Raw genomic sequence first — 27,111 nt, 5'->3', positions numbered from 1 at the left:
TTGCGCTGTTCGCTCGCGCCTGGTCCCATGATTCGTGGGCCTTTCGGGTCGTGTCTCGCGGCCTGCGGTGGCGTTGGGTGGCCCCTCCCCCCTTTGGGGGGTCGGGGCTGGCAGGGCAGGCTTCTTCCCCTGCGCTCTGTCGAGTCGTCTTGGAGTGGGTGCGCTTGGGCGTCGTCGAAACGACGTCGTCCCTCAGATGGGTTTCCCGTCTGTTTCCAGTTCCGAAACGGGACTGCGCGGACCTGCGGTTCATTCTGGACTTGTCCCGTCTGAACCCCTGGGTTCATTGCCCCTCTTTTCGGATGACTACGCTGTCTCAGGTTCGGCTCCTCTTGGAGCCGGGAGCTTGGATGGTGTCCCTGGACCTCCGGGACGCTTATTGGCATGTCCCGATTCATCCGCGGTTCAGGGACTGGCTCGGTTTTGTAGTGGGGCGTCTGAGTTACCGCTTTCGTTGTCTCCCGTTCGGGTTGAACCTGGCACCTCGCGTGTTCACACGCCTTACACGGGTTGTGGTGGCTCGTTTGCGTCTCCTAGGTGTTCGGGTGTTGGCCTACCTCGACGACTGGCTGGTTTGGGCTCCCAGCCAGTCAGCTTGCTTGCTAGCCAGGGATTTGGTTCTTTCCCAGCTCGCCGGGTTCGGGTTCTTGGTGAACTGGAGGAAGTCCCATCTGGTTCCCTCTCAGGTTCGGACTTGGCTGGGTCTCGTGTGGGACTCTCGAACCACCTCCTTGTCTCTCCCTCCGGAGTCTCTCCTGCGGCTGCGGTCCCGCCTTCGTCTGTTTCTGGAGGGCCCTCGGGTCACCCGGCGGTTGCTCGAGGGGCTGTGCGGGAGCCTGAACTTCGCGATGGTGGTCTACCCGCCGGGTCGGGTTTGGCTTCGACGGCTGTTCTGGTTCCTTCGGGGTTCCCCCTTCCGCCTCTCTCGCGATCGCAGAGTTCGACCCCCGGGGGACTTGCGTCGGTTGCTGCGTCACCGGCTTCCTCTTCGGGTTTTTCGGGGTTCAGTGCCTTGGCGCCTACCCGAGCCCTCGCTCGATGTGTACACGGATGCGTCGTCTCTCGGCTGGGGTTTTGTGACCAGTGCTCACCAGGCCGGCCAGGGGCGTTGGGATCCGTCCTTCCGTCGAGCTCACAGTACGGTGCGGGAGTTCGCGGCAGTGTGGTTTGCTCTGGGGAGGATTCGGGTGGCCCGCGGATCGACGATTCGGCTCCATTCGGACTGCTCTCCGGTGGTTCATTGCCTGAACCGAGGGGGTTCGATGCGGTCCTTGTCTCTTTGGGGTTGGTCGCTTCGGGTGACTCGTCTGCTGAGTTCTCGGGGTTTGGCTCTCCTGGCGGTTTACGTACGGGGCGTGTCCAACGTCTTGGCCGACGCCCTGTCTCGCTTCGTTCCCCTCTCCACGGAGTGGACGGTCGACGACGAGTCCTTCCGTTGGCTTTGCCAGACGTTCGGGCGCCCCGACGTGGACCTCTTCGCGTCGGCGTGGTCGCGGTGTCTTCCCGTTTATGCGGTGCCCTTCCCCGATTGCGAGGCCGTCGGGGTCGATGCCTTTCGGCTCGACTGGTCGAGGTGGGGGTTCCTGTACCTCTTTCCCCCGGTTCGGCTGTTGCTCCAGGTCCTGACTCGCTTAGAGACTTACCGGGGGAGAGTTGTCCTTCTAGCCCCTTGGTGGCCGGCCCAGCCTTGGTTTCAGGCGCTGGTTGCTCGGTGTCCGAACCCGAGGGTTTTCCCGCGGCTCCGCCTCTTTCAGCAGATCGGGCCGGTACGTCATGTAGCTGGTTCGATCTTCTCGAATCTTCGCGTATGGTTTTTTGACTCGAGTCTATCATCATCTCTATGGTGATCAGGTGGCCTCCTTGTTGGTGTCCCACCTGAGGGCTTCTTCTCGGCGGCAGTATGAAGTTTCCTGGCGGTCCTTCCGTTTCTTTTTGCGTCTTCGTCGTGTTAGCTCCTTGTCTGTTCGGGTGGTCTTGTCCTTCCTCTCGTGGTTGTTTCAGGACCGTCATCTTATGCCTAACACTGTCGCTTCGTATCGTGCGGCGCTGGCGGAGCCGCTTCAGCTTGCTTTCGGTATCGATGTTACGTCTGCGCCGTTTCGCAAGCTGTCTCGTGCATTGTTTCACCTCCGGCCTGCTCATGCGTCGCCTGAGCCGTCCTGGTCTTTGGACAGAGTGCTCGCTTTCCTTTCATCTCCTCGTTTCGTTGTGGCCCCTTCGATCCAGGATTGTTTTTCCAAGGCCCTTTTCTTGTTGGCTTTGGCCTCTGGGGGTCGGGTAGGGGAGCTTCATGCTCTCCTCCGGCGCAGGGGTTTCTGCTCTTTTGGTCGTGGTGATAGTTTTGTTCGTTTGCAGCCGTCTCCTTCTTTTCTGGCAAAGAATGAGACTGCTGCGTTCCGGAGGGGTCCATGGGTGGTTGATGCTTGGTTGGTCAGGCCGGGGGTGCATCATGTTTTGTGTCCGGTTGCGGCGCTTCGCCGTTATTTGTGCGCCACAGCTTCTGTGTCCGGGGACGCGCTGTGGGTTGATCCGGTTTCCCTTCTTCCCTGTTCGCGGGTTCGGGTCTCTCAGGTCGTCCGCAGGGTTATTAGGTCCAGCCAGCCTGCGGTCTATCCCCGTGCCCATGACGTTCGTAAGTTCGCGGCTCTTGCTGCCGTCTTTGGGAATATGTCTTGGTCTGATATTCGGGCGCGGGGATTTTGGCGGTCGAACAGGGTCCTGGCTGCTCGTTACCTTGTGAATGTCCCTGGGCCTCGTCGGGCCTGTGTTGCTTTGGGTCGGCGGTTGCGGCCAGTTGTCTCGGCTTCGAGTTGAGGGGTGAGCGACGACCGCCTCCCGGGTAAGTCCCTCTTTTTCTGTCTGTGGGTAGTTAGCTCCGGGGAGCCGACGGGGCTCCCCCCAGAAAACCAGCGTTGAATGTAATGAAACGCCATTTTCTGGGTGAGTCCCGGAGGCTCCCCGGCATCCCTCCCTCCCTCCGGTCGGCGGTTTTTCGCGTTTTTGACATCCAGCCTCAAGAACTGAGGTTTGGGTAGCCGGCGCGGGGGGTCTGGGGCTCCCCCTTCCCCCTCCCGGGGAGGGGGGAGCTGCGCAGACAGCGGCGCGGCAGTGTGTGACGTCACACTAGTTTGCTTGTTTTCGGTTGGGGAGTTCTATCCACTAGTTCGGTTTTAGGTAGCAATTTTAACCAGAATAGGGGTTTGTTTTGGGGCGCTTACCTTTCTGGGTGCCTGTTCCGGTCGATGGCAGACATAGAATGCTTCCAACTACACGGGGGTTTCTATAGGCCATTGCTCCCCTTGCCTCTCTGAGGGGGCCCGGTTCTGGCCGTGGTCCCCGGTAGGCCTAAGAACTCCATACACATGACTGATGCCAAAGTCTGACATTAGCATATCAGCCTGGGATAGCTCCGGGGAGCCTCCGGGACTCACCCAGAAAATGGCGTTTCATTACATTCAACGCTGGTTTTTTATACACAGTACATGTTAAAATTGATGAATGCGTCTGGGGAGGACAGTCGCTGCATTAACCAGCCTAGTGTGAGGATGGGTTGAAGCCTAACATGTACTGTATGTATAACTTGGCTTCCTGTCCCCCGACACAATGCATTATTAGTTAAATTATTATTGGTATTATTTCCTATCCTTTCCTCATCACCCAAACCCTTTATCCCCAATTTCATCCCCAACCCCCTCATCAATAAATCAACTCGGATCTCTGTTTACTCAACTTTTCTCCAAACGCTACCAATTATTTCCCTTACATACAACCTACATCAAGAACTTTCCCCACACTAGGGAGATAAAGAATAAAGGAAGCTCGTAATTGAGAAGAGAAAAAGGTGTGCTTTAAAGTCAGATTCACCAACATACATGAGGACTCCTGGTTCAACATTGATAAGTGGATATCTGGATACCTGTTCTGCCCGAGACCGTGAGAACATGTGACATAATTTGGTCATTGGGTCTCAATACTGCCATCAGGCTCCCTCATTAACCCTTGGACAGTGGTTATCATCATGTGTTGATTCACGGGGTAATGCAGTTATCATCATATGATTTAAAAAAATATTGTCTGGGTTTTATATATATTATGTAAATATGGAAATAATAGCTCTCTGGATGTAATGGAGTTTATCTTGACCCATGAAAAAATCCTGCTGACATATTATGGTTACGTGTACTAGGTGGAGCCTGTCGTTATGTGTGTGCCCCATTGGTGGCTTACACCTTTATTTCAATCTATTCTCTCTCCCACATGGTGCCAATTAGGCCATATGTCATTGCCCAAAGCCCAACACCATTGAATATTATGTTCATATCTTTATTACTACTTTTTGGTTGTAATGGAGTATACCAGGTAAACCAATCAATTGAAACATTTTCATGTTACTGTCTAAGTAACACATGAAAAGTCTTAAGTGAGTCTAAGCTCAATTATCTGAATTATTTGGGAATGACCCCCCTATCAGATAAGCCAGACGTTCAGTTAAGCAGAACTCTTATAGGGGGTAGTCCAAAAATGACCATAATTGCAATTGTTTGTACCACAACCTCCATAATTCCTATTTCCCCACACACTATAATTCACAAACATAATTTAAAAGAGAAACTGCAGCTTACCTTGCTGTAGTTTGCCTTCATATGTGATACTGTAGATCTTGAAATGTGTATTTCTTGAAATGTGTGTTTCTTGAATGTTTTCATAACCTTATACTGTATCTATTTATCAAACTTCTGTTCGGATATGGAGAAGTTTTGCAGAAAATTGTCCGAATCCGATTTTGGCCGGATAACCCAAATATTTTATTCAATGGGCTTCGGATAACCGAGCTTATACAGTACAGTATAGTATGGGAATTGTGTGATTTAGCAAGTTTTTCAAGACGCATACTCTTGTAAATAGAGAGAAACAAGTGATAAACAATCGGTGAAACATCCGAGGATAACACAAAGCGTCAACAAAGTGTGTTGACAGACACCAGAAACAGCCATTACACATACTTCCAGAGTGCCTCCACCCAGTGAAATGATAAATATTAATGTATTTTGTGATTTTCTTACATTCTTCATACAAATTAATTATATGATAGGAAAACAATTTTTTTCTTTGTGCAAAGGCAGGAATGACCATTTTGCTATAGCCACTGTCCAAGGGTTAACTGCCCAAACTGATACAATGGATAGCTTACTTATTGCTTGGGGGTCATGGAATCTGATGGATTTTTTTTTCCATTTTCTGGTTGGATCTTCTGGTGATGAGGTAGTGTCCAGTGCAGGCTTGGCCAAGAGGTGTTGGTAGGTCTTGTCTTGGTGCAACCCATCCTCCTAAGGTTTCCCAACATCAGGAAACTGCCATACTTAAGTGCCTTCTCCTAACCTACCAGAGGACCCAAAACAGAAAATGGTACAATGTCAATTTTGTAGGATGCAACCATTTTTTAGTATGATGATTTTTGGCCTTAAGTGGTGTGTGTCAAAATGCAACGCTCTATTAGGAGGATGGGTTGCTTGGCGGGCCCCTGGGGTGTGGTGGGCATTTGGCTCTCTCGCTGTTGGAGATCACTGGAAGGTAGTTTTACATTTTTGCCTGATTAGCTTGAGTTTTGAAGGAACCATCGTGATTCTGTCATTCGGCAGGGACTTTGTCCTACTATCCATTGTTCACAGGATGCCTGACTACCATCTGGGGTCTCTGGGTGTCGATAGTCTTCCTGCTGGTTTTGTGTGTGGGGTGGGGGTCTGGTGTTCAGCTTCCCAGGGGACTCTAGGGAATCTTAACAGTGTATCTATCTGCCGCAGAAGACATTAGTTTTACCATACATGGGAACTCGTGGCCATATTTGGCACTTGTCCCATCATGATCTTTTAATCAATCACTCAACAACAATTCAGATGGGATTACAAATAAGGAGGCTGCCCTCGATAAATGGATAAACACGAAGAAACTGAAAAGTGACAAGTCATAACTAATGCACTATTCCTCATTTCTATTATGTTGTAAGAAAGGAGAGGGAAGGATCTGTGGCACAGGAGCATTAATGCCATCCTTCTTGACCTTTCATTTAGGGCTTTTGACTCGTTAACCGTTTAGGGCTTTTGGCTCGTTAACCATTTAGGGCTTTTGGCTCGTTAACCATTTAGAGCTTTTGGCTCGTTAACCATTTAGGGCTTTTGGCTCGTTAACCATTTAGGGCTTTTGGCTCGTTAACCATTTAGGGCTTTTGGCTCGTTAACCATTTAGGGCTTTTGGCTCGTTAACCATTTAGGGCTTTTGGCTCGTTAACCATTTAGGGCTTTTGGCTCGTTAACCATTTAGGGCTTTTGGGTAGTTAACCATTTAGAGCTTTTGACACGTTAACCATTTAGGGCTTTTGGCACGTTAACCATTTAGGGCTTTTGGCACGTTAACCATTTAGGGCTTTTGGCACGTTAACCATTTGTAACGGGGGGTGGGGGAAATAGCTCTATCTTGTCCATTATTCCACCCCCAGTTAACTAACGAGGCCGGGGGAAACAGCTCTCTCTAGTCCGTTATCCCGTCCCCAGTTAGCTAACTATTCTAGAGCACTCCCAGAGTTCCTAAGGCAACCTCTCTCGTTCAACACCTTGTAACCTAGGTATTTGACTACCTAGGTGCTAAGACTACAAGGCGCCGTAACTGGATCAGCTACCCGAAACTCTAGAGAGAACTCTAGAATACAAAATCATTGCCACAAACGTATAAGAGAAAACGAAAGGAAAGAAATGAATAGGGAAGTAATTAGTGAGGGTTTGGGGTGAGAGGTAGGGAGGTGGGAGGAGCGAGGAGGGTCATTAGTTGAAAGTGAGAGTTCAGAGAGGGGTGGAGGGAGAGGTATAGATAGGTAGAAGTAGAAGAGTAGATAGAAGTAGAAGAGTAGATAGTAGAAGACGAAATGCTGCCACCATCCATTCATGATCATTACATACAAGACAAGGAATGGAACTTGTCTGTATCACAATATTCACCAAAGATGTTATCATGAGTTCATTATTAGTAGTTCCCATCTTTATCATGTACTCATTCTAAACCATGAAACCAGTAACCACAGAGGCTTTCTCACCTCAACTCAATTCTCTAGGGAACACAGTGAAAGACCATTTAAATAATAAATTCAACAATTATATTTTTCATGATAAGTATCATAACTTAAGCAATCCAATTAAAATGTTAACGATTAATATTCAAAGTGAGTCATCCTCCAAGAATCTGAGAACCCTACAACTTGACTGCCCCTGATCATCACACAACACTTGTAAAACACGACCAAGTCACCTTAATGTTCACTCACCGAGGACTGAATCTAAGTTGAATAGAGAGGGGGGGGGGGTCTGTAACTTGACAGAGACTGTCTCGCCCCTGTCGGCCGACAGCCTCCCTGCTAGGGACGTCTTCTCTGCTCTCGTCTGCTGTTCTCTTGATTAATGCTCCATGCTGGATAGCTCTCCGAGTTTATATTGGGGAACCTAGTAGCTAACTCCGCCCACAAGTAGATAGCCTCCGGCACTACCAAACCACTCCTTAAACGTCGGCATGTTTGAAGGCTACCCGGCTCCAATTATACGCTTAGCGGAAGCAAGGTGAAATTCTCATGATCTGACCTCAGGTCACTTGGGGTCATTAACGCTTTGAGGTGTGAGATCTCAGGCAGACAACTGGCGCCTCTCAGATCCCTGTCTGTGACTCGTGTACTCTATGTATGTATTAAACTAAACCAAACACTTTTACAGTGTTACATCTCCCCTTCTCCCCGAAATAAAGTTTTTGCAACACTGCTAAAGCAAGCTAGCTGTGTGCAACAACTTTATTAACGAAAAAAAAAATACATCCTAGCTAAACAAATATACATCATCCTACTCTAAAAAATGAAATATATAGACAGACGTCCATTGTCTCTGGCTGGGCGACGTCACTGCTTGGTCTTGTAGATAATCCTGTACTACATTTCTTCAACACAACTGCCTCCGTCGCTTCTCCGTCGTTAACGCACAACAACACTTGGTCAACCCGAAAGCCGTTACTACTTGAACTGAGCACAGGACCGTGGAATTCGGTTGTCCCAGCTGATCTGTAATTGGCCCTACGTCAGTCACCATGAGAGACGTATATTGGGGTTCTTCACAGCTATAGGGACTACAAGTTTCGAGACCTTCATATAGTTGCCAACAGTAGAAATCCCATCCTACTCTTCTTCCTCCCTGTTGCTCCAGCACGCCTCCTTCAGAGAGCTACTTCTGACAGCCACATCAAGTCCGCATGACACAGGAAGAATCACTCAACAGAGCAACATGCTTGTAGGAGGGGCGGCCAGTTAAGGCAAACGATCCTGTCTTGCAATTACGCTCCATGCAATGATGCTGACACCAGCAAGGGACACTAGGTATCATGTCTCACTCAGCTTGTCTTATCTTCTCTTCTTTCTTCTCTCTTCTTTCTTCTCTCTTCTTTCTTCTCTCTTCTTTCTTCTTTCTTCTTCCTTCTTTCTTCTTTCTTCTCTCTTCTTTCTCCCATGGGTCTTTGACAAGCGACCTGGGGTCCATTGGGGTCCATCCTGGGTAGACCGATGTTGGTGGGACAGACTGGAGTCGTTGTTGCTCCTCTTCCATCTTTACTGGGTCGTCTGGGGTCGTCTGCAGAACGACCTGGGGTCCACTGGGGGTCCGTCCGTCTTGGGGTCCACTGGGGTCCGTCCGTCCTGGGGTCCACTGGGTAGACCAATGTTGACCGACCGAGAGGGCTGCATCTTGGGGTCCCCTGGGGTGGTGGTGGTGGTGGAGCCATGACCTCCAGGTAGTGGGCTGGTCGTGGTGGTGGTGATAAACGCCCGTGAGTATGGTACACAGCAACCGTCTCCCTCTTCTGTATGTGCTTCTCTCCTCTCTTCTGGCTCCCACCTGTGGGTGAACAGAAAGGCGACAATACCCGTGTTCCATCTTGTTGTGTGACCCTGTAGTTTGTATAGGGTTCACACAGTCCAATTATAAGCTCTCCTCCTGGCAACAACTACACTTAAATTTTAATAATCCAATTAACTCTGAATGATATTGACTTGGTGGAACATAAAACAGTAACAGAGTAAAGTTAGAGAAGAGAGAATAAGGTCATCACTACTTTTAACCTGTCACACAAAAAAAATCAACACTAATAGACAAAACGCTAGCCTAACTTAACTGTACCGTTCCTAATCTTAAGTACATAAACCGCCGTTACTCCCACCCTTAACCTACAGCCACCTACGTGACCCAGAGTGTTTTCCTAGCTTCTCCGCCGGTCAACAACTTAAAACTGTTGCCACCCCTGTGACCAGACTATCTAACGTCGAGCGTCCCCAACGTGAAGTCTACTGACATACTAAGCCTCCCCCTAGCATGCTGTACAATACCAGTACACCTCGGGTTATTGCGTTCAAATGGAGTAAAACAGTCGATCGCAATAATCTGAGCAGAACCACCACTAAATTCTACTTAAGAACTCCACCTGCCACTCCCCACTGACCTGGAGACCAGCGGTGGCTGGGTGTCCCCGTGGGACATGCGAGGTCACCTGTCACACTCAGCTGACCTGCACAACCCACCAACCGCTAGGTTCCCAAATCGCCAAATCTTATCACTAACATTAATCACTACACACGCAAGTTCTGGTAAACATTCCCTGAACACCACAAAACTCACAAAATCACTAAACACAATACCAGAGAATCACAATCTCCCAACCTGAAAACTCGCTAAATCGCGAAAGTAAAACACCTGTCAAGATCTCCCTGATAGCGCCTGAGCGGCAAAAAGACACGTGGGACTGAACAATGTTAAAAGAACACCAACTACCTACAACATTGTTCAACACCGCTGCCAACATTGTAACGGGGGGTGGGGGAAATAGCTCTATCTTGTCCATTATTCCACCCCCCAGTTAACTAACGAGGCCGGGGGAAACAGCTCTCTCTAGTCCGTTATCCCGTCCCCAGTTAGCTAACTATTCTAGAGCACTCCCAGAGTTCCTAAGGCAACCTCTCTCGTTCAACACCTTGTAACCTAGGTATTTGACTACCTAGGTACTAAGACTACAAGGCGTCGTAACTGGATCAGCTACCCGAAACTCTAGAGAGAACTCTAGAATACAGAATCATTGCCACAAACGTATAAGAGAAAACGAAAGGAAAGAAATGAATAGTGAAGTAATTAGTGAGGGTTTGGGGTGAGAGGCAGAGAGGTGGGAGGAGCGAGGAGGGTCATTAGCTGAAAGTGAGAGTTTAGAGAGGGGTGGAGGGAGAGGAATAGATAGGTAGTAGTAGAAGAGTAGAAAGTAGACGTAGAAGAGTAGATAGTAGAAGACGAAATGCTGCCACCATCCATTCATGATCATTACATACAAGACAAGGAATGGAACTTGTCTGTATCAAAATATTCTCAAAAGATGTTATTACCATGTATCAACTCCAAACATGTACTCGTTAATATCATGAAACCAGTAACCACAGAGGCTTTCTCACCTCAACTCAATTCTCTAGGGAACACAGTGAAAGACCATTTAAATAATGAATTCAACAATTATATTTTTCATGATAAGTATCATAACTTAAGCAATCCAATTAAAATGTTAACGATTAATATTCAAAGTGAGTCATCCTCCAAGAATCTGAGAACCCTACAACTTGACTGCCCCTGATCATCACACAACACTTGTAAAACACGACCAAGTCACCTTAATGTTCACTCACCGAGGACTGAGTCTAAGTTGAATAGAGAGGGGGGGGGGTCTGTAACTTGACAGAGACTGTCTCGCCCCTGCCGGCCGACAGCCTCCCTGCTAGGGACGTCTTCTCTGCTCTCGTCTGCTGTTCTCTTGATTAATGCTCCATGCTGGATAGCTCTCCGAGTTTATATTGGGGAACCTAGTAGCTAACTCCGCCCACAAGTAGATAGCCTCCGGCACTACCAAACCACTCCTTAAACGTCGGCATGTTTGAAGGCTACCCGGCTCCAATTATACGCTTAGCGGAAGCAAGGTGAAATTCTCATGATCTGACCTCAGGTCACTTGGGGTCATTAACGCTTTGAGGTGTGAGATCTCAGGCAGACAACTGGCGCCTCTCAGATCCCTGTCTGTGACTCGTGTACTCTATGTATGTATTAAACTAAACCAAACACTTTTACAGTGTTACACATTTAGAGCTTTTGGCTCGTTAACCATTTAGGGCTTTTGGGTCGTTAACCATTTAGGGCTTTTGGCTCGTTAACCATTAGGGCTTTTGGCTCGTTAACCATTAGGGCTTTTGGCTCGTTAACCATTTAGGGCTTTTGGCTCGTTAACCATTAGGGCTTTTGGCTCGTTAACCATTTAGGGCTTTTGACACGTTAACCATTAGGTCTTTGACTCATTAACCAAGACATGCAGTATTAATTTGAAGATTTTTTGATAATTATCAAATATACAAAAAATAAATTAAAATATTGTGTGGTTGGCCTTCTTGTTACTTGTTATTTTGGCCCAGTTGTGGGGTGGTTTTATAAAGCATTTATACGACCACTTACAAAACCTGTACATCTTTCCTCAGACGTGGCGGCTTTGGTTCTTACATTGAACGTTTGGTTCTTATGAACTCCGAAGCACTATGAGGTTGTTTATAACAATATTCCTGGTTGAGGTACGATCATAAACTGTTTATTAAATGTAAGAGAAAGCCAGCATTATGTGTGATGTACAAGTTTTTTAAGTTGCATACATGCTTGATCTGTCCTGGCTCTGGTTCATGTGATTTTTTTTAACAAGTAAGTTTTAACAAGTAAGTCACAGTAAGTGTTAAAAAAAAATTCTCGACATATACAGTATTTGTAAAGATCGTAATAAAGTATTATAGTCACAAAGCAGATCAGTCAGGTACCCAACATTTAAATTTTTTTTACCTTGCAACCCGGTGATAAGACCCATACTTTGAAGAACCGTGTCATAGGGAGCACCCAAATATCATTTAATAAAGAAGCATTTCATAATATGACTAGTTTTTTCCACTTGAAGCCAGTTTTTGTTTTCAGTGTTTCAGAATGTCTAGAAGATGAACGAATGATGACTAAATGATATTACGGTCGTCGATGTCCCACAGCATCGCTGGTGGCATTGAACTTTCCAGCAATCGCCAAAAAGCCACCTGGCCTCAAAGCTATGGCTAGGGGTAAAATGAAAGTCTTGGTAAACTCTACCAGTTTACTGGGGCAAACTTATATACATAACATTGCTCTATATACAACAAGTTTTACTACTGTAGTTGTGGATATGTGTATATGAATTAATGCACAAGTCAAGCAGCTTGCTATCGCTGGGCCACAATCGCCTAACAACAGTGGTACATGAGTCGACTAAAGACTGGCTATTGTTGCACAGGCACATGTCAAGCATCTAAATGTCACTAAGTACAGATAACCTAATGTCATTGGTACACTAGGAAGCTTAAGACTGTAAAGCTATGACCATGGTGGGTAGCAACATACAATACCAGAATGGGATAAAGTCTCGGTATGTACATCACCAGTCAGTCCTCTTTCCTGCCTTCAGAAGCACTAAGGCCCCATGGGACTGACAAATGGCAAAGTCTAGACCCTTCGCAATTTTATATATGCTGAATATAAAATATAATTTTGTTCGATCCAAGATCGAAGAAAGAATTATCAATAGACCCTTCTATTGATAATTACTTCGCAATTTTAGCAGAGTCCACAATGAATTGACAAATGGCAAAAGTCAATTACACGTTTTCCAAAAGTTAGAGTTACAATGTCTGGAAATGTGGCAGTCAGAATTTGCTTTCGGAAGTCTTAAGTCCCCAAACCAGAAATTTTACTAAGTCCATACACGAGTAAATTCGGCCATGTCCAAAAACCATGAAATTTGTCAGTCCACAAACTCCTCACCAGAGGCTATGACCAACACAAGCACAATAATGACAATATTCCCCAAATGGCTTCATAAGTCACATACTACAAGATTATAAATAATGTATATACTCATGAGTACACTGAGATAAACTGATCCACAAACAATTATCCTCCTCCTCACATGTAGTAAGAAGTCAAGAGAAACAATTGTTTATACAAAACCCAGGAACACACACAACACATGTGTACAGCTCCACAACCAAGAGACCAGTGCTCGTATCTGCCTGCTGACACCTGGTTCAGCCACACAAGTACCAACACTGCAAAAATATATCAACCTCCATATGGAGTACAGAAATAACATAACTTATATCACAAGACTGAGACATGCACAGATGTTCACTACACCCAAATATAGTACACAAATAATAATATACATATACTGTATACATAACAAGAATACCGAGCAACCAACCACCTGAGTTGGTAGCTCTTTCACAGAGCAAGGTTAGGGGGGGGGCAATGGTGGTAGCATAACCGCCCAGCAAGCAAGCAGTTAACACTTACTAACACATCAATATATTATACAAAAGAATAACATAGTAGCATACACATGTATATAATTACATTACAATATAAATAGCCAAAAGTCCTGTAGTAATAATGGAAATAATTGTACTTTGACAGCATTGAATGACCACAGCGTATCTAATCATAACTGGGATATGCTGGGTCATGACAATTACTAAAGGGAAGAAATGTATTCTTTGTAATAAATTAGATACAGCTTTTCCCTGTTGTCTGTTTGTATTATAAATTTTACTTTTTTACTAATGTCAGAATGAGAGTGTCCCAGTGCAAACATTGGCTAATGGCACAGCAAGGAACAGTGTTTCTCCTGTGGCAACAACTGTACCACCACCACTTACTAATGGCACCAGTGTGGTAAGCTTTTCTTCAATATATTTATATCCTGCTTGTATTTTAGTGTATAAGATTGTAATCTTTAAAATTATGCAGTACATACGATTCCAGCAGTGCTGTGTGGTCCGTGTGTTTTATTATAAACTCTCAACATAGTTTATTGTGTTTATTAACCTTACTCATTCTTTTCTGAGCATTGTCCACGTGGTAGTTCCCTTGAGTAATATCCTGTTCCCTCGGGGACATTGTGACTTCATTTGAAGCAGAGTGGATCTTTCCTAGACCTTAATAGGAGGAGGGAAGACACTGGAGAAATTACAATCCCACCCCCATGATTGACAGTCAAGGTACATTCATTATGTTTAAAAACCTCCTCCAAGCAACACTTTAAATAGACTGCAAAGTATTCCTCTGCTTCTCTTAGCAACTAGTAATTAGTTGCCCAGCTGGCCATTGCCACCACCCATCACTCTTTCCCAGGCTCCTCCTTTAACTGGTCATTCTTGACCAGCTCAGTCAAGAATGTAAATCTTATTTCAGTTAAATGACAGTTGGTTCATCCTGAGACTGCTTGGCCTCTCATGCTGTGGGCCTATACTTTATTATGCACTTCACATGAGTGCGCCTTCACATTAGTGCCACTCGAACTTACAAAAACCAATTTGAGCAATTTCTTGACTCTCTCGCTCTCTGAGGAAGCACTGTAAACTAATAATATCATGGTGCCAAGTAGCTTTCCAATAACTAATTTCCATAATGAATATACAGTATACATAGATAATAAAGTTTCGCCTATATGAATTGGTTCGTCATGTATTGAACATGAGGCCAGAATCTGGCCCCCTTAGAGGGGCACAGGGAGCAATGGCCTATGGAAACCCCCCCCACTGTGGTTGGGAGCATTCCATGTCTGTCATCAACTGGGGTTTAGGCACCCAGAATGGTAAGCATAACAAAACAGACCCCACTTGGTAAGAAATTGCAACTGAAGACTGAACAGAGAGGCAGAATTCCCCCAAGTTCTAAAGAAACAAACAAACAAGCAAATGCCATAAACCACTGATGTGCTGCTTGTCCGGGAGGAGGGAGCCCCAGCCCTCCTCTCTCCAGACCTCCCGCGCTGGCTACTCACGGCTCCAGTTCGTTCTCTGATGCGATCTGGGGCGGATGTTAACTGTGGCCTCGATTTCTTGGCAGCTTTTGTGCCTTTGTGGTGTTTTCTGTTAATTATGGTGCAGTGGCCAGGTGTAACATCAGTGTACTGGAGGCTACATATGCTTAGGGCTGTCTTCCCTAAGTGCCCTGTAAGAACTACCCCTGGGTGCTAGGGTTCCCTTCCATAGGTCCTTCGAAATTCCACTTCCGTATGGGTTCTTGCTGCTCGGCATTTACCCAACCCTTGGGCCCAGCTGGGGTTTCGTGGCATTTGTTTGTCCTTGGGTAGGCATGGTGGTGTTCCTGGTTGGGGTGCAAGGTGCTGCGCTGCCTGCTTACCTACATGGCAGCCGTGTTCCTGTTCCTTCTGGAGGAGTTGTACTTTTGCGGGGGTTTTCTTTTATTATTGTTTTCCTTGCCAGGAGGGGGGTCTGCCTTGTTTGACTATTAGTCCATATAGGGTATATTGGTGGCCCTCCTTTAGGGCCCCCGTACTTGTACACGTCACAGGGGTCCAGTTCTTATCTCATCCCCCCTTGTTAGCTTTTGGGTTTAACCGGCTGGCAGTACCATGCCTGGGCTTTCCGTAGATGACATCCCTACGGGCCCTGTAAACCCCCGTTGGGGCAGTTGACGATGGATGTGTCCTGAGTTCCACCTTGCCTTCTGCAAATTTGAGGATTGTTCTGTGCCTTTGTACGGGGGCCTGACAGCTGAGTGGACAGCGCTCGGGATTCGTAGTCCTGAGGTTCCGGGTTCGATCCCCAATGGAGGCGGAAACAAATGGGCAGAGTTTCTTTCACCCTGATCCACCTGTTCATCTAGCAGTAAACAGGTACCTGGGCGTTAGGCAGCTGCTACAGGCTGCTTCCTTGGGGTGTATAACGAAAAAGAGGCCTGGTCGAGGGGACGCTAAGTCCCAAAATCATCTCAAGATAACCTCAAGAAGATTATCACAGGGTGACAGTCACCAGTTTTGCCTCACATCATGGTGCCTGTTGGATCAACGACACCTTTGACCCAGAGTCTTGCAAAATATGTTCTCTGCTCGTCCTCCAGTTTGCCTATTCTATTGTCACTGAGGTTTGGGTACATCCCTCCCTAGATGGGATACGAGAAGCAGAAAACCTCCGGAAGGAAGGAGCTGAGGAACCCAAGGAAACCAGGAACTGAATCCAGGGAGGAGCCGACCCCAAATCATACTCATACAGGGAACGGGGGTAAGAAAACCCTTCCCCCTGCAACAACAAGGTACAGGCAGTATCCTCGTTGCATGCCAGGTTTATGTTGCTGCAATGTTCTAGGTTGGTTGCCCGATCGGATGCCCAGGGGCTGCCCTGTTTTGGTTAAAGGGACCTGGACTTGGGGGCTTTAGTCATTTCAACTTTGGTTCTCTCCTTCTGTCCCTTAGTCCTTCCCCAGTTGGTATTGTTTGCCCTGCTTTCCCCCCCCCCCTCTCTCCTGTTTTGGCTCCCAAACATCTGAGGGTTTCGAAGTCGGGGCAGGGTTTCGTTGGTGATGAGGTTTGGACGGCTTCGGGGGCTGTCCCATTCGAATCGGTTCCTGCCGAGGCTTCTGGGTTCTACTAGCAGACCCCCTTCTTTGCTGCATTTCCCCTGGACGGTCTTTTCTTTTGGGGTAGAGGACGGCTCTGCCCCGGGGCCTGGTTTGAAGGTTCTTGGGGCTGGAAAGGAGTTGACCTGGGGGGCTTGGGGCCCCCTTTTATCCCGCTTGGGTCTTGGTTCCCTCTGCGAGGTTTGTTGTTGCAGGGGGAGGGGTTTTCTTACCCCCGTTCCCTGTACGAGTATGATTTGGGGTCGGCTCCTCCCTGGATTCAGTTCCGGGTTTCCTTGGGTTCCTCAGCTCCCTTCCGGAGGTTTTCTGCTTCTCGCATCCCATCTAGGGAGGTGCGGGAGGCTCTTGTGGCTTATCGCCTGTGTGACCCAGATTTTGCTTCTTTGATGGATTCATCCTTGTTTGAGTGTGGTTCTTCTCCCGTGTTGGGTGTGTTAGGAGGTTCCGGAGTCATCCTGGCTTACAGACTGTTCTTTCTGTTCTTTCTTTGTCAGATGCGCACGCTTGAATGACAGGAGTCTGCTACCGTTCTGCAGGTTTACCTTGAAGGCAAGTTTGAGTGCCTTAATGTGTGCTACTTCACCCCTGTGCTTCCTCTGGATGTTGGCATTGTTCAGCTGCACATGCAGGTTCCTATCCTTTCGGTGTTCTTGGCGGTGTCCTTGGCCTTGTCCTTGGTTGGTGTCTCTGGACCTTAGGGATGCGTATTGGCACGTCCCGATTCATCCAGGGTTCAGGGACTGGTTAAATTTCGCTGTGGGTATCAGGCTTACTGCTTTCGTTGCCTTCCCTTTCGCTTGAATCTGGCACCTTGCGTATTCATGCGTCTTACCTGGGTCATGATGACCTGTCTACGGGTCTTTGGTGGCCGGCCCAGCCTTTGTTTCAGGTGCTGCTTGCGCGGTGTCTTAATCCGGGGCGTTTTCCACAGATCTGCCTCTTTCAGCAGATTGGACCAGTCCGGTACATGGCTGGTTTGGTCTACTTTCGCTCTTCGTGTCTGGTCCTTTTGATGTGGGTATATCACCACTTGTATGGTGATCAGGTGGCTTCATTGATGGTGTCCCACCTGTGAGCCTTGTCTCTGCGACAGTTTGAAGTTTCTTGGGGTTCTTTTTGTCATTTCCTCTCTCCATAGAGAGAAAATCATGTCTTTGATTTCTGATTGGGTTTTGTCCTTTCTTGACTTTTTCAGGACAGTCATTTGTCACATGCCAGTATCCCAATACTGTAGCCTCTTATCGTGCGGTGCTGGTTGAGCCTTTTTAGCTTGTATTCGGAGTGGATGTCACTTTGGCCCCATTTCATAAGCTTTCTTGTGCTTTGTTTCACCTCCAGCTTATTCATGCACCACCTGAGGCATCCCAGTCCTAGGACAGGGTGATATCTTTCCTGTTTTCTCCTCGGTTTGTAGTTTCCCCTTTGGTTCAAGATTGTTTTTCCAAGGCCCTGTTTGTGTTGGCATTGGCCTCTGGAGGTCGGGTTGATGAGCTTCATGCTCCTCTGGTGCAGAGGTTTCTGCTCTTTCGGTCCCGGTGGTTGGTTTGTTCGTTTGCAGCCATCTCCTTTTCTGGCGAAGAACGAGACGGCGGCCTTCCGGAGAGGTCCTTGGGTCATTGATGCTTGGTTAGTCAGGCCGGAGGTGCATCATGTGTTGTTCTGTTGCAGCTCTTTGCTGTTAGCTGTGCGCCTCGGCTTCTGTGGCTGGGGACGCACTTTGAGGCTCGAGTCTCCCAGGTCATCCGCAGGGTTATTAAGTCCTGCCAGCTTGCGGTCTACCCCTGTGATCATGATGTTCATAAGTTTGCTGCTTTGGCCGAAATAGAATGCTCCCTACCACATGAGGGTTTCCATAGGCTATTGCTTTCTATGCTTCTGAGGGAGCCAGGTTCTGGCTCGTGGTCCCCCGGTAGGCTGAATTCCAATTGACTGATGCCCCAGACTTATTGTATATCAGTCCGATTGCTCCAGGGAGCCTCTGGGGCTCACCCAGAAAATGGCATTTCATTACATTCAATGCTGGTTTTTCAGGTTGGTCTTCAAGTTCCCCAGTTTCTTCTGCTTCAGAATGGTCAGATGATTGCTGCTGCTTCTACCTTACCTTCAAATGGGCAGACTACTACACCAGGTTTGCGTGATTATAATTTTAATAAATTAGCTGCAGCAATATATGTCTGTGCTTGTCATCCTTTAACTTGAGACTTGGCATGTTAGCAACGAGTTTGACTTCAAACATGAAGTATATCAGTTGTTAGATCATTTCATTATCTGTGTTGTTCCCTTATCTAATGATAGTGTTTGGTGAATAGACATTTTTGGCTGCCCATAAGAGGATAGAGAAAATATTTTTCTGGTATGGACTCCTTAGTTGCTTCCTGAGCTGCTTCTTGTAATCACCAAGCTTTAGGCCAACACTTGAGGCCTCTGGGACCCATTTGTTGTAGAGGTGACAGGATGATGTGTATATATTAGACCATGGCAACAGTCAGTCGATGGAGTTCTAAGCCTACTGGGAATCAGCGCCAGAACCTGGCCCCCTCAAGAGAGGTACAAGTAACAATGGCCTATAGACACGCCCCATGTAATTGGAAGCAGTATATGTCTGCCATTTACCAGGTCAAGGCACACAGAAAGGTAGGAATTCCAAAACAAACTACAGTTGGTTAAAAATTGAAAACTGAAAGCCTAAGTCTCCAATCGAAAAGATGTAAACAAGGATGATGTCACCACAGCCGCCTCCCTTGGCTGGATGCAGGAGATTCGAAAACTTCTGGAATGGGCGGAACCGAGGTACCCAAGGGAACCCGGAGAGGAGTTGAGCTCGTATCAAACTCGCTACAGGGAGAGGAGATAGAAAAACTCCTCCCCCTGCAACAACAAACCCTGTGCCGAGGGTACCAACACCCAAGTGGGGTCAAATGGGGCCCAAACCCGACAAGTCAACTCCTCCCTAGCCCCCGGGATCCTCCACGTTAGGACCCGGGGCTGAGCCGTCCTATAAACCCTCTGCCTCTGGAGAAAAGGCAGAGTCCACTGGAAAAGCAGGGATGAAGGGGGGGGCCCGCTGGCGCGACCCAAAAGTCCCTGCAGGAGGAACAGGCTCGAATGCTTTTCGCCTTCGATTGTAGAATATATATGTCAGCATATTAGAGCCCCATAATTATGAGCCTAGCGATATTCCACAAATTACACGCTTTTGAATAATATTATAGCAAAAAAACAGAAGAAGAAACTAATGGGGGAAAAAATTGTGAAATTATATTTGTGGCAACTGCCATCCCACGAGGTGGTGGGGTCGAGTGACCCCGAGCACTTCACCGCTCAGCACCCATCATTTACTCAACTTCTCAGCTCCATCACGGCTAAAGTATATCACATATAATATTATTTTTTAGTTTCCTGTGATCAGAGGTTGCATTTTAACAATTTTGAAGAAGAGAAAATATTTTTTTGCAGAGAATTTATTTTCGGCACACAGTGGGAATGTCATATTTTAAGGCCACACAGCACAGTGATTAAACACAAGTGACAAACAAACCCTCTACACCAAGCATGAAAGGAGTGTGTAAATAATGCTTCACTGCAGCAACAGTACTGCACTTACGATGCACTACAGCACTTACATTACTATTATATAAGACACGCTGTTATAGTTACTTAAGAATGCTCCTACATTATTATTTAAGAGACTTTGTATAAGCTAAATAAATAATAATAAAATCCATTTTTAATGTTTATTAACTAGTTTTAAAAATTATCAACTATGTTATGACATTTTGATCATAATTTCTAGGCATGTTTTACTTTAGTAGAACTTTAATTCTTTGCTATCCTCTTTCCTCCTCTTCCACCTCTCCCTGCATTCTCCTCTTCCACATTTCCCTTCCTTTCCTTCCCAAGGCGCCTGACAGCTGAGTGGACAACGCTTTGGATTTAGTAGTCCTGAGGTTCCGAGCTCAATCCCCTGTGGAGACGGAGACAAAGGGACAAAATGTTTTTCATCCTGATGCCCCTGCTACCTAGCAGTAAATAGGTACCTGGGAGTTACAGCTGCTACGGGCTGCTTCCTGGGGGTGTGTAACAAAAAGGAGGCCTGGTCAAGGATCGGGTCACAGGGACTCTAAGCCCCGAAATCATCTCGAGATAACCTCAAGAAGATAACCCCCACCCTCCTTTCCTGCACCTTCTCCCTCACCTTTCTTTCCTCCACTTCCCCCCACACCCTCCTTTCCTCCACTTCCCCCCACACCCTCCTTTCCCCAACTTTCCCCTCACCCTTCTTTCTTCCACTTCCTACTCACCCTCCTTTCCTCTTTGGCACATTGCCTTTTAATATTTTCTTGAAATTATACTTACAACGACCAAATGCATATATTAGTCTTGTATTTATTCAGCGGCACGCACCTTTCCTTCTTTAACAGCTCCAACCAGTACCAGCCCCACCCTCAGCCAGGCATCTAGTGTTTATTCATCTACCGATCTCGCCAAAAAACCGAAGGTGAACTATACCTGTACAGTTTGTGTAAAGTAAATTTTGATTTGTTGTCAGTTTTCAGTTTTTCATGTTAACTATTAAATGGTAATGTTTAAGCTAATTATTAATAATCATAGTAATATTAAAGTTTACATTTTATTCATATAATATTTTGGATAAAAAAAGGTGTGTATTTTTATATCATCCTTGTTTGCTGAAAGGTGTAATAGTAATATACTGTATAGTGTATTTCTTTCCAGACTCCTACAGTACATTCTACGCCCGCTAATAGTACACCAGTTTCAACAAGAACTACACGTAAGGATTGTTTTTGCATTCTGTATGTATATATTGCAAAATATTGTATTTAAATTAAGTCACGCCGGGAGCATAACTTCAAAGTTTGCAGTGCACATGCCGGGGGCGTGAAAGTGTTAAGATAATGTGTGAAGTAAGGGAAGAACTGCAAAGTTTTGTTGGGAAAAACTCACCCAGATAAAGCTGTAACAGGCTGCTGTATTGACCTTTTGAATGACAATGTGATATCTCACTACAGACAAGTGTTAAATTGTAGGGAAAAGCACAGAGTCTTAGTAAGACAAGCAAGCAGTGAGCCACAACCAGGTCCTAGTAGTATGCCTGCAAAACATAGTGTGTGTACTCCAGAAAAGTCATCACTGCTTGATGTAATAATGGAAGGGGACTCCCCTTCCAAACAGTAACATCTCTCCTCCTTCCCCCCTCCTCACCATCTTCCATACGCCAACAAGAGTCATTAATAAAGGTAAGCTAAAACTTGTGCATACTATAGTGCAAAATGTGTGTGTGTGTATTATGTAGGAAATGTATTTTGAAGTTAATATTTTTGGGAGTGTTGAATGGATTAATTCAATTTATATTATTTCTTATGGAAAAATTAGTTTTGAGTTATGACCTGTCTCTTGGAACGGATTACATTCGTTAATGGAGGTACCATTAGGGACCTGACAGCTGAATGGACATCGCTTCAGATTCGTAGTCCTGAGATTCCGGGTTCGATCCCTGGTGGAGTCGGAAACAAAATGAGCAGAATTTCTTTCACCCTGATGCTCCTGTTTCCTAGCAGTAAATAGGTACCTGTACTCTAACATGGCACATAATTGTGCTCAGGTGGCTACTAATAGGGATGATATTATTACAGCAGTTGTAACATAGAATTGGTAAATAGAGAGTCATTTCCATCACGTGTACCACAATACAACCACTACACTATCGACTTGTGAATGGTCCAGGACGGACCGAAACGTAGTCGTCCCTACACCTTCTAGTGTGTGGTCTGGTCAACATTCTTCAGTCACGTTATTGTGACTCATCGCCTGCACCACTACACTATATAACCATTTATTTGTCCTGTTTCAGGAAGTTCTGCTAATGCTAACAAGAACAATGTTCCTACTCGGTCGAGCAGTCCAGATATCCAAGTGTTACGGGAGATGAGGATCTCTCCACAAACTACATCACCTACTCAAGTGAGAACAGCCTTTGCACTTTCTTTTCATGTGTGATTTTATTATAGGAGCTTTCATTTTTATAAGAGGATTTAATGGCAACAGTTTTTGTGTGGGTAAAAATTTAAAATACATTTTGAGTTCAGTGCATTTGACAATTGCCTTGGAAGGAGACTTTGCCAGTGGGAGTCATTCTTATAAGCAATATCGTGTAATTGATAATTAATGTAATTGATTTCATAAATAATGAATATAATACAATTTGTACAGTAGTTCAAAACCATAATTATGTAGATTCATTTGGGAAGTCATTAAAGATTATATAAATTCAGAATTATATTGGTACTGTACAAGTAAAACAGATTTATTGGCTTATATTAAAAATCATTTTTCTAGCCAACATCAACTGTGACAAGTAGTAGTAACACTACTACAAACAACAACAATTCTGGCGTCAACAAATTCATGCCATTACTTAATGTCGTAGCCAGACCCAAGAATACTCTTCCCCCTGCAGTTGCAATGAATCAACGTAAGGAACTTGGTAAGTTAGAGTATGATTATAGTTTTTTGTTTGGGTGTTTTAGGTTTTTAGTTTTATTTTTGTTCGTTTTCTGTGGGGAGCCCCTCCTGCTCCCTGGAGCTATTGGACTGATATACACTTAAGTCTGGGGCATCAGTCAATGGAGTTCTGCTTACTGGAGATCACGAGCCAGAACCTGGCCCTCCCTCAGAGAGGTGCAGGGAGCCTGTGGAAACTCCCATATGCTTGGGAACATTCCATATCTGCTATCGACTGGGGTTAGGCACCCAGAAAGGTAAGCATAACAAAACAAACCCCCACTAATTAAAATTGCAGCTGAAGACTGAACAGAGAGAGGAACTCCCCGAAAAACATAAGGAAACACACACACTAGCAAACGTCACTCACTGCACGCACACTGGTTGTCTGAGCAGCGCAACCCTCCCCTCCCTGGGAGTGGAAGGGTGGAGCCCCGGACCCCCACGCCGGCTACTCACACCTCAATTCATAGGCTGATGTGCTCTGTGGGAAGTGTAATTTTTTCACTTTGTCTTGAGATACCTCTATGTATTCTATGGCGTGCTCTGGAAGTGGTATTTTGTCCGGGTTTCTGAAATCCTCATTTTGTCCAAACACACTTTGGAACTGTTCATTTAGCATTTCACACATTTCTTTTTCATTGTCAGTTGTCCTGTTCCCGTGTTGTGTTAGGTCTTTATCGTGCCTTGCTTCTTCAATGTCACTACCCATATCTTCAAAAAATAAGGTCTGAATTTCAGAGAGCAATTTTTCGACACTGCGTCCAATAGGGAACTGGGAGCTGGAGGCACATGTGCCAGCAATGGTTTCTCACTCAACTGAGCCTACCCACAGCCCTGGGGCATGCTAGGAATTTTTTTAAAGATAACTGCCACTCACTGGAGGTCTCAGACGTTCATCTCGTACCCAACTTGCTGCTCTTGCATTTTGAATCTAACGATATCCTAACATAATTCATATGTTGGGTGGCACACCACCATACTCCGTGTTTTCTCGGGTGGCGCACCACCATACCCCGTGTTTTGTCAGGTGGCGCACCACTATACCTCGTATTTTGTCCGGTGGCGCAATGCAGTGGTTAATGATGTGGATCTGTAATTTTGAGGGTCATTTACCATTTTTGTAGATTGGAACCATGTTTGCCTTTTTCCAAGTATCTGCTAAGATTCCTGTGGACAATGATGTCTGGAATATCAATTGGAGTGGGATGCTCAGCTCAGTGGCACATTCTCTCAGCATCCAAAGTGAAATGCCATCCGGTCCAATAGCTTTTATTTATTTCTAGCCCCTTCAGTAAATTTTCCGTTTCGTCTCGAGACACCTCTATGTACTCTATGGTGTTTTCTGGAATTGGCATTTTGTCTGACTCTCTGAAATCTAAATTTTTTACAAACACAATTTGGGGCTGTTCATTCCTCTTAGTATCCACAGTGATACTTTGTCTGGCCCAACTGCTTTAGTTTCATCCAGTGTTAGCCGTTTCATTACCATCTCAGCTGTCACTTCTATATCTGATAGTCTCTCATCTTGGGTCATCTTCTCGTCTAACAATGGGATCTGCTCAGGCTCAGTTGTGAACATTCCATGGAAACTAGCATTCAATACCTTGCAGATTTCCTTGTCGCTTTCCGTATATGCCCCTCCTGTTTTCCTTAGTCTTGTCATTTGGTTGTTCAGACATTTTCCATCTTATATGACTAGTAATTTAGGTGTGTGTGTGTGTCCGTAAACACACAGTAACAGTAAAGTTGGTTAAATTTCACAAACTAATAATCTTTTCATAATCAATAATGTGTGTTTATATTAGCTCCCATAGTCACTAATAAATATGAATGGTCAATCACTAACAATGTCCTTTACCACTGTCACTTATTTGGCGTTATAAATCACTAGAACACTGCCCACTGCTGCTGTCATTTACTTGGTACTGTAACTTGCTTACGTGTGTTTCACCGGCAGATCTCCGTATTACCTCGCCCACCCACACAGTGCACCTGGTGTTAATGATTCATCTCTGTTTACCTTTCCCTGTATTTAACTAGGCTACTGCACGGTTTCACTTAAATCACCATTACTGTGATCACTGTTGCTACTTTGTCCATAATTCCAATAATTATAACACCAGACTGGGCTCATTGTACTCATGCTATATATTTATTGCGGCCTCTGCATTAATTATGCCACTCGGTTCGTATCCATAGATAAGTTGGCTTGAGAATACATTTCTAGGGGCGCTTTAATGCAGTCAAAGTATAATTAATTTTAATTATATTTGCAGATGCTAAAGTTAAATCGGTGCTAGTCAAATCTGCACAAGAATTTGTCGAGTGGTTGCTTGGTGAAGGGATGATACGCACCTCTCAGTACTGCACAGCACACAAGATTCAGCCAACAATGACACCAGTTAAACTCAAAGTAAGTGAACTACTGTACTATTCCCATATATTCAGATTTGTTTCATTACAAGGGTAGGCCATCATCATTGTTGTACATTTTGAAGTACTGGATAGATATGCATGATGCACATGTTACTAGTATATTCTCTCTCTTCATTTAAGTCAATTTACATTGCAGCTCGGAATGTTCTCGGACCCAAAAGTGCTCTCGACTAGTGGAGGATATGTGTGGATTAGTGAATGCTGTGGGAAGAAGTATGTCTCGGTGTACAGTGGTTCAATTTTTGGATCAACTCCTATTGACAAAGTACCACCTACATCTGTGCTGAAGCTGGTTTACCACTGGGCTTGTCAGACATCTGTCAGTAATGTGGAATCATGGGTTAAGGTAAGATAGTGTGGCTGGAGCTGAATTTCTAATACACTTTTTGGATTGAGTGTTTATATGCATTTATGAATGACATGTGTACTCTTGTGAATGGCATGTATGTTTGCATATGAATGGCATGTGTGTGAGAATGACATACGTGTACGTGTGTGAATGGCATGTGTGTTCGTGGGTGAATGGTATGGGTGTACTCTTGTGTGTGCGTACATATGAATGTCGTTGTATGTGTTCTTACATATAAGTGTGGGGAATAGACTATTCCTTCTGATAATAGGCTGTTTGTCCCCCCTCATCTATCTCCTCTTTATGTTGTATGGTATGTTGTGATTATCTCCATTAGTCCTTTTTGCCTAGTGTTAAATTGAGTTCCCTTAGCCTTTCTTCATAGCTTCTATAACTGAGAACAGTCTTGCATTATGCATTGAAGGAAGTTGTTTAAGCGATTTCCATTCACATAAGAAAAGTATGACAGTAATGTGAATGTCTACAAATGTAATTAGCATGTCGGGTATAAAATGCTTGAATCCTGCTCCCTTCTCTTCACTGATCTTTAAACACTTCTACTACCACTGCATAACCAGAACCACTTGCACCTTTGAGTTTGACTACTGAAGGATGTATCACTTGATTTGCTATGTTCAAAATGTACATTGTTGTAGTTTCCTTTTGTCAGAGGAAAGAATTTCCCAATCTTGCCTCATGAAAGATACTTTTATGCATTACAGGTGGAAAAGAGTTTCATCAACAAAATGTTCCAGTACATGAGGTGCATTTGTTCAGTCATGTTACAAGATAAAGTGTATGACTTTGGCTTTGATGGCACAACTGTGGAACTTGGCATTGTCAGTCTGGGCACCAGCACAGCAGATGGTACCAAAAAGGCAGTTAAGGTATGTATTACATATTCAATTTGATTGTGTAACTACATACATATTCATTTAGGTTCATTTATCCTAAACATGCTTCAATAAACTGCAATTGCATGCAACATATCCAATTTGCATATGGCAGATGGCTTCACAAAAGCTATTGAAATCCAGCAACTGTGAGAGCAATGTGTACGGGTCCTGGGTGCTTAGTCTAGTAAGGCTCCTCACAGAAAACCAGCATTGAATGTAATGAAATGCTGAAAACTGGAAATGAGACTGCGTGAGCCCTGGAGGCTCCCTGACACCCTCCCTCACTCCAGTTGGCTGTTTTTGTTTTCGTTTGCTCAGCCTCCAAACTGGTGGGCGAGCAGCCGACTCGGGTGGGCGGCTG

The 27,111-nt window shown here is 45.5% G+C and overlaps 1 protein-coding gene across 7 annotated transcripts in view; it reads left to right on the top strand.

Annotated features, from left to right (window-relative positions):
* The window catches only part of row (relative of woc), a 58,381-nt gene that overhangs the window by 7,320 nt on the left and 23,950 nt on the right, over window positions 1-27,111 (top strand). For 5 of the 7 annotated variants that reach the window (XM_045751863.2, XM_045751861.2, XM_045751862.2 and 2 more), the window contains 9 exons: window positions 13,731-13,835; window positions 18,576-18,672; window positions 20,966-21,042; window positions 21,279-21,336; window positions 22,417-22,526; window positions 22,902-23,049; window positions 25,346-25,482; window positions 25,642-25,851; window positions 26,577-26,741. In XM_045751863.2, coding sequence (XP_045607819.1) covers window positions 13,731-13,835; window positions 18,576-18,672; window positions 20,966-21,042; window positions 21,279-21,336; window positions 22,417-22,526; window positions 22,902-23,049; window positions 25,346-25,482; window positions 25,642-25,851; window positions 26,577-26,741 — 1,107 coding nt within the window. The remainder of the gene's footprint in view (window positions 1-13,730; window positions 13,836-18,575; window positions 18,673-20,965; window positions 21,043-21,278; window positions 21,337-22,416; window positions 22,527-22,901; window positions 23,050-25,345; window positions 25,483-25,641; window positions 25,852-26,576; window positions 26,742-27,111) is intronic. The other 2 variants (XM_069315803.1, XM_045751860.2) reach the window with 1 other exon arrangement.

Source organism: Procambarus clarkii, chromosome 82, assembly GCF_040958095.1.
Source record: "Procambarus clarkii isolate CNS0578487 chromosome 82, FALCON_Pclarkii_2.0, whole genome shotgun sequence".
Classification (NCBI taxonomy): Eukaryota; Metazoa; Arthropoda; class Malacostraca; order Decapoda; family Cambaridae; genus Procambarus; species Procambarus clarkii.
Note: the sequence above shows the minus strand (reverse complement) of the source record. Positions and strands in the feature narration are given on the sequence as shown.